The sequence below is a fragment of the Myotis davidii genome, unplaced genomic scaffold, assembly GCF_000327345.1.
Source record: "Myotis davidii unplaced genomic scaffold, ASM32734v1 scaffold520, whole genome shotgun sequence".
Taxonomy (NCBI): domain Eukaryota; kingdom Metazoa; phylum Chordata; class Mammalia; order Chiroptera; family Vespertilionidae; genus Myotis; species Myotis davidii.
The window spans coordinates 1,593,347-1,602,005 of NW_006292908.1; the positions used below are offsets into that span (position 1 = coordinate 1,593,347).

General features: G+C 37.1%; 1 protein-coding gene across 1 annotated transcript in view; it reads right to left on the reverse strand.

Moving 5' to 3' along the window:
• Window positions 1–2,573, reverse strand: part of CCDC178 (coiled-coil domain containing 178) — a 245,073-nt gene extending 242,500 nt beyond the window's left edge. Inside the window, exon 1 of the mRNA XM_006766397.1 lies at window positions 2,516–2,573. Within this exon, the coding sequence (XP_006766460.1) occupies window positions 2,516–2,573 (58 nt within the window). The remainder of the gene's footprint in view (window positions 1–2,515) is intronic.
• Window positions 2,574–8,659: the final 6,086 nt, after the last annotated feature.

Genomic DNA, 8,659 nt, shown 5'->3' on the forward strand with positions numbered 1-8,659 from the left:
AGACATGAGGTGAGGCCCCCGCAGGGCTCCGGGAGCACCTGTCTGCACCGGGCCAGGTGCTTCTCCTGCACCCGGAGGAACCCGCCCGGGCCTCCACCCGGCCTGGCCCATGGCAGCCCCTCCACCCGCCCGGGCTGTGGCTGGGTGCTTGGCCTCCGGCCGCTCTGAGGCCAGGGCTTACTGACCTGCTCACCTGCGAGCGGGCGCCAGCCAGAGGGCAAGAGGTTTGCGCCAGGAGCTGGTCTCTGTTCACCAGGCCCATGATCTTCCCACAAAGCAGGTATATTTGGGGTTGCCAGGGGCAGGTGGAGGGAGAATGGAGGTCACTGCTAATGTTATAGGGCAGTGGTTCTCAACCTGTGAGTCGCGACCCCTTTGGACGACCCTTTCACAGGGGTCGCCTAAGACCATCGGAAAACACATATATAATGACAAAAAATTTTTTGTGATTAATCACTATGCTTTCATTATGTTCAATTTGTAACCATGAACATACATCCTGCATATCAGATATTTACATGACGATTCATAACAGTAGCAAAATTACAGTGATGAAGTAGCAACGAAAATAATTTTATGGTTGGGGGTCACCACAACAGGAGGAGCTGTATTAAAGGGTCGCGGCATTAGGGAAGGTTGAGAACCACTGTTATAGGGCTTTGGTGGGTTATGAAAGTGTTCTGGAATTAGATGATGGTGATGGTCGAACAATACTGTGCTTATACTAAAAACGTTGGATTGTACAGTCTAGAGAGGTAAGTTTTTATGGTGTGTGAATTAAAGTTAAACACAGCAGTGCTTATAAGTGCTTTATTGTAAAGCTTCATACTGAGTAAATCTCTACTTCATTGAAGTGTGATATGACAGTCCAATTCTTTTTTATTATTATTATTATTTACCTAATATGTCAAGGGAAATTTGTAGCTTTAAATAATTACATTTGAAAATTTAAAAACACTAAAAAAATTAGTGATCTGAGCATCCTAATTAAGAATATGTGTGTCTGAGGAGGGTGGGCGGGAACCAAAAGAAAGTAGAAGAGGTAATAATACCTGAAGTTAATGAAATAGAAAATAAACCAAAAAAAACAAAACAAAAACAAAACTCTAGAGATAATTAAAAAGGTCATAAATTATTACTTTGAAAAAGTGAACACAAATGAACACATCTGGCAAAATTGCTCAAGACAAAACAATAGAAATGGAAGAAACAAATCCAATGTCATGAATGTAAAGGAGGAATAGCTGCATATATAGAGAGATATAAATAAGACACTATTAACACTATTGTATTAATACATTTAAAATTTAACCAAATGACCGAATTTGTAAATGAAAAAATTATAACTTGCCAGTAGTGAATTAAGAATAAGTAGAAAGTCTAAATAGTCCTATAACTACTGAATATTTTATATCAATAGTTTAACATGTCCCTAAAAATTAAAACATAAATTTAGCCAAACATTCAAGAAAAGTAATTAAAATATTATATTATTTTTCTCAGAGAATAGAAAATGAATAAACATTCTCTACTTCAATTGTGAACATCCGACAAGAACAAACTAAGAAAACTTATGGGCCAATTACTTATAGTATGATAAGTATTTTGGTACGACCACAATAGTTTCATGATGATGGACACAACATAAGGAAAGAATTTAATGTTGATGTTGAGAAAAATATTATGTTAAATCATATCTGGTAGAAATTAATAAATAAGACCTCACACAGTGTGTTTGTGATGTTAATGACAGAGTTAATGACAAACGTATCTGAAGGGTGGTGGGTAACTAGGTTCAGTATCTCAGCCAGCAATGATTGCTTTGGGCATAAAAGCTTAAAATCCGCCAAGACATAGTGACAAACACTGAGGCCTGATCATAGACATGTCAGTGCTTTGCTTGATGGACTGAACGCTCTCTATAGAGGTCGGTTGTTTTGCATGGAGGATGGGGAGCTTAATGGAGCAATGATGCCAAAGAGACAGAAATTAATTTTAACTGATGATCACTATTTGTGCCAGCATTCCAAATATTGGATCTCGTGTCATCGAAATACAAATATCCTCAACTTCCTAGCTAATCCGGACAGTGGGTTTTTCTTAAACCGATGCACTCCTTCCGCTCCCCTCACCTTCCTGCCCCCGCAAGTTTGGGTTTGTGACCCCTGAGCCTGGAGAAGACGCCTTAATGCCTTTGGAGCTGCTTCCTTCCTTGACCGACTGAACTGCACTTAACAGTGATGGCAAACCTATGACACGCGTGACAGAGGTGACACACGAACTCATCTTCTTGGTTGATTTTTCTTTGTTAAATGGCATTTAAATATATAAAATAAATATCAAAAATATAAGACTTTGTTTTCCTATGGTTGCAAATATCAAAAAATTTCTCTATGTGTCACGGCACCAGAGTTAAGTTAGGGTTTTTCAAAATGCTGACACGCCGAGCTCAAAAGGTTCGCCATCACTGACCTATGACCTGCTTTCAAAGAAAATCGCTTACGGATAACTTTACCTTTCTTGGTTTGATCATCTCCAGAGGGAGAAGAGGAAGCTGTCTTGTTTTCAGGCATGGCTATTTGCAGTATTTCAAGACCTAATTAGGAAGAAAAATATTTACATATCATAAATCAATATTCATGTATATTTAATTTCAGTAAAAATGGTCAGTTCAAAAACTGATAGGGTAAGGCTTCCCGTATTATTGTGTGTGTGTGTGTGTGTGTGTGAGTGTGTGTGTGTGTGTGTATGTATATATATGTAAAAATCAATACTAAGTTACGTTTAAAATGTAGAGAAATCCAACAATATACTCTTTCTCCTACCAAGACTATTCTGATCCTACGTAGGAACACCAAATATGAAAATCCTCATTAAAGAGGGTTCTTTGTTCCCCTGGTTTGCTGTTACAATTTTATAATAGAACTAATAGTAGCTACCTTTTTTAATTTGTAGACCTAAAGCATTATAGAGCTTGGAGATTAGAAATAATTTAGTTCATTTTTTTTATTTTACAACTCAAAAATCCTGACTGAAATTAGTAAATTCATTCAATGTAAAAAGACTACTTAGGGAAGAGTGCTACAAAAGAAAACCATGAATCCAAGTATAGTGCTTTTTGAATAAATCAATTTACTCCATCAAGACCAACTTATTAAAGGAAAGGAAGCTGTAGGAAAGTACATAATTAAGTTCTATTTTATGTAAACATTTAATTTTTTTAATTTGATGAAAATTGTAGTTGAAACATATACTCCTATTTCCTCTTTTACACAAAATCACTAGAAAAAATACAATAAAAAAGAAGAAAATGAATTGTTTCAAAAATGTAGAATTGGGTAACACTTCTATGCTTTCAGATATTTTTAATAAAAATGCTAATAAAATCTGGTGAAAACATATTTTTTTAAATCTTCATAAAAGCATCTGAGAATTAACAAGGTGATAATGAATACCTAAGTCAAGCTCTGATAGAAGGCAGAATCCGAAGAGGTGAGACCAACATGTAAAGCCACTCTTCCCAGGGCAATATCTGACTTGTAGGAGGCAGCTGAGAGCCTGGGCAGTACTTGTAACGGACACATAAAATTTTAGAAACAAAGGAAGGAGTCCAATCTCTGCCAAGCATGGGTGCCCTGGAAAATTAACCCAGTCCTAGGAGACCCCAGAAGTCTGTATCTTGAGGAACAGAATAAAACAGAAATGAAGTGTATGTGAAGACTGCCCCAGACAGAAGCCCAGCCTCAAGGCATCTAGGCCAGTGGTCGGCAAACTGCGGCTCGCAAGCCACATGCAGCTCTTTGGCCCCTTGAGTGTAGCTCTTTCACAAAATACCGACGTCTGCGCATGGGCCAGGAAGTTTCAATCGCACTGTACGTGCGCGCCCGCATGTGGTATTTTGTGGAAGAGCCACACTCAAGGGGCCAAAGAGCCGCATGTGGCTCGTGAGCCGCAGTTTGCCGACCACGGATCTAGGCAATTCAAAAATCTCACCCAATGGCACTGGTCCTGTTCTTGAGTTTTCTATTAGAATTGTTTTTTACTTGTTTTCATACTTGAAAGCATCTTACACAGAGAATTCCTTTTGTTAAACCACTCTTAGGTTGGCATCTCAGCAAGTCACCATATTCCTCAACTTTTGTTTGCTTCCTCATTGCTTAAACAAAATTTCTGAGTTGTCAATGTTTCTAAAAAAAGGAAACCCTCTTTTACCCATTTTTCTCTCATGATTTAATTGTAATTAGAGGCCCAATGCATAAAATTCGTGCAAGGGGCTCGGCCCTCGCAGCCCCCGGCTTCGCCTGCATGGCCAGCAGATGGTCGTTCTGCTGTCTGGTCTAATTAGCGTATTAGCTCTTAACTATATAGGATTGTTTGTTTTAGGTATTCTTATTGTGAAACATTGCATAGCAATATAAAAAACATAATCTTCATTCTTACAATGCAGCCTAAGAAATAAGTGGCTAATGAAAACATTCAAATTCCAATGTATTCCTCAGTGGTCACATTTCCCTTCCTCCCTCACCAGAAATCACAAACATCCAAAATATAATCCCCATGGTGTCAGTTTATTTTTATTACCTATGTACCTCAAAACAATATGCTGTGTTTATTAGTTTAGAGTTTACCGCTTTATATGAATGATATCATACTCCACCCATCATTCTACAACTTCTTTTTTCTCTGGTACGTTTTTGAGGTTTAGCTGTGTTGTTACACACAGCTGCATTTCATTCTTTTTCATGCAGAGGTTCTCCTGTCCATGAGCATTTCAGTTGTTCGGAGATGTTTCCCTACTGTAATTAAGACGGCTATGAAAACATATATTCTTGTATACTTTTCTATATTATACGAGAGTATCTCCAGGGTATACGTATGAGAAAACACATGCTGGGTTATGCTGGTTGTTTTTATTCTCTAACAGTTCTAGATATAGTCTTCTGTTATTAGTATGCATTGCAAAGACTTTTCTCCCAGTTTACTCCAATTTATTTTTAAACTATTTTATTTTTCATGGATATAAGCATATATATGTATACTAGAGTCCCAGTGCACAAATTCGTGCACCAGTGGAGTCCCTCAGCCTGGCCTTCGAGATCGGGCCAAAACCAGCTCTCCAACATCCTCCAAGGGGTCCCGGATTGTGAGAGGGGGCAGGCCAGGCTGAGGGAGAGCTTCAGGGCATGTCTGGCCCATCTCACTCAGTCCCAATTGACCGGACCCCAGCAGCAAGCTAACCTACCAGTTGGAGCATCTTCCCCCTGGTGGTCAGTGCATGTCATAGCGAGCGGTTGAGCGGCCTTAGCATATCATTACCATATTACGCTTTGATTGATTGAACGGCCGATTGGACACTTAGCCTATTAGGCTTTAATTATATAGGAGATATATAGAGATATTTATATATAAATTTGGGTCACCAATTGCACAAATCCACAAACAACATCAAAATCTGTGGTTAGACAACTTAGAAAACTTATCCCAACACCCTCAAATGTTAAAGCCTTACAATTAATGACAGTAAGTTCTGTCTACTCTTCTAAAACTTCATCGATTTTATCTTTGTAAGATGCTGTTTCTTTTTACCCCTGTTACTAATGGATTTTTGAAGGCTGTGAAATTAATGCCCCTTTCCCGTTCTTTCATATTCTCATGACAGTATTAAGCAACTTTAGACTTAGTCTCACGTCATCTCAGCAGGCATGAGTCCCTCACACATGCTTCCTAGTAAACTTGCAAATATCCTGATGTTCTACCAGTAATTATTAAAAACATTTAACTGTTAACTCTTGCTGTTTTTAACAATAGTTCAGCTGATTTACTTTATCCAAATCTAAATGTGCCCAATAATAATTAGAAATCTACACTCTTTTCACAAAGAGGCTTTAAAAAAGTCTGGCATTGGGAAATACTTCATGAACTGTTAGAGTATTAAAAAAGGAATTAATTTTTCCAACTTTTCACCCCATAGTATGGCTGAGATTTTAAACACATTTCTTTAAATTTTATGGTTCAATCAAAAACTATGTCAGTGTTCTATTTATATAACTCCTAAACCTCTAAACCAGTTAAATCCAGTTGATAAACACAGAATACAAATGCAGACCATCAAGCAAGGCAGCAAACAGGAATCAGAATCAGAATCCTGGCCAAAGTCAGAGATCATAGATTTGGGTCTTGCCTAAGCAGAAGAATGACCAACCACTACTGAGACTGATGATCTAAAAGGTATAAGTCAGATTGCCAATTATATTGGTTCTATAGTTGCAGATAACAGAAACTCAGTTTAAGCAAAAACAAATGCAAAACACACACACAAAAAGAAAGCTGTGAGTGACATAAAAATGACTGTCTGTGGAAAAGATACTGGTTAATTGATGCTAAATATCAGCAGTCCATAAAAGAAGCAGGAATACGGGGACTCGCATGACATCAGCATTCCCTTCCCTGCAGTCACAGAGATGCTTTTCATATTCATTCTAGTTTTCTTTCTACAACTTGACTTTTTATATGTTTAAGAAATTTGAGCTGTTGGCGTCTCCTGAGTTTCATATTGTAGAGGATCAGCCACCAGAAATGCTGGCTGTTTCTCAGATATGACTCCAATGATCTTTGAGAGGATTTTAATTAGGCTCACTTGAGCCAAGTGCCTATATATTTAACCCAGTCAATTGTTGCTGGGAAGTCAGGATACTATTATTACACCAGCTTAAGTCTACTCTCTATTTCTGGGCACAATTATAGTTAGGGGTGAGGTCGCTGTACTGGCAGAGCCTAGCGTCACTCTAATGTTGGGGATGGTGGGACTGGGGACAAGAGACTGTAGCCTAGAGGCTCTGTTCCAGAAATGGCTGGCAGACAAACAGAATATTTCGGCAATCTTTCAGGAATGTTTGTGACTATCTGAGTTTTTCTAACTGCAAACAAATCTATGTTAAACATTACATACTAAAAGTTATTACGGAGAAGCTACAAAATCATCTATTAATACTCAGCATGCTTGATTCATTTCATTTTAACTATTCATTGATTCTTGTAGCAATTTATAACTTGCATCTTGTTTATGTCACTGTGCTACTTGTTTAAGGTACAGAGACAAAGAAGACATAATCTGTGCCCTTAAGGTACTCACCAATTTATTTATTTTAATATATTTTATTGATTTTTTACAAGAGGAAGGGAGAGGGATAGAGAGTTAGAAACATCGATGAGAGAGAAACATCGATCAGCTGCCTCCTGCACACCCCCTACTGGGGATGTGCCTGCAACCAAGGTACATGCCCTTGATTGGAATCGAACCTGGGACCCTTCAGTCCTCAGGGCGATGCTCTATCCACTGAGCCAAACCAGTTAGGGCCCAATTTATATTATATACATTTTAGTAACAACAAAGGACTTTAAGACAGGGCCAATAAGTTACATGTTTGTGAGACAATGAATATATTTCTTTGTATATCCCTGTCACTCCTTGCCTCTTTACCACATGTTCACCAGTCATCCATCAAAAGAAGCCATATGACTCCATTTTTCCAATCCCTTCTACACAGATCTTTTCACGCCACCTTTTCTTGGGTCTCTAATATAATGTCCCCTTTTCTTACTATAAAAATAATTTACTTACTCCTTCTCCCTGTACTTTCTTATCAGTTCAGTATCCTATTGCACTGATTATATATTGTTTCCTAAATAATTGTGCACATGTGTGTTTTTCCATTGAATTATGAGACCTGACAGGACAAGGATTTTGTCTTATTTATTTTTTTATTATCAAATCCCAACAGAGTGAAAACTCAAAAACAATTATTGTTCATAAAGGGAAATAGCATAACCTCTTGCCTTAAACATGAAAAAGGTTCATATTTATAATAGACTACAGGTCATAATATTGGCATAATATTATGCCAATCACAGATTCTGGGGGAAACATTTCAATTTTCAACATGTAATTGTTATGCTTGATTCTTCATAACCATTTTCAAAGTTATTTCAAGAAACAGTGAAGAAAAATGATTATCAAATAAATATTAAAAGCAGATGGTGCAACCAAACATGCATCTATCAAATATTGGCTTTCATTTTAACCCGAGTTCCAAACTTTTAAAAATCCTAAATTAGAGAGTTCATAATACCACAATAGTAATAGAATAAAGACTAAAGCCTTCTTTGAGTGTTGTTTTCACAAAGAACATCTTTTCAACCGTGAAGGCATTGTATAATAGTAAAGAAAATTGCAAAAAAGACAAGGTATTTTCCCACATATTCCCTATAAGTATCTATAATAATTTCTTTTCTAAATCTTTAAACTCTATTCCTTTGATTCTTAACCTCTCTTTCTTTAATATTCTACTGACTTTATATTATGTCTGTATTACATCCAATAGACTAGAATTAAGATGCATTAAATTAATATTTCATGGTGTTACTAAACCCAGGCACAACTTCAGAAAGATTAAATATCATTTTCTCTGAAAATCAAATTAGAACTTAAAATTTAAATTTCTACACATATATTCAGAAAGCTATATCATTCTGTATTCTGAATTTGAGTAAAGAGATGAGCTTTTCACCTTCTGGTAATTACTTCAGACATAAAAAATGGCAAGCAATTCAAATCAGTTTTCATGATATTAAATTATTTCATAGATCAATACCTGGTATT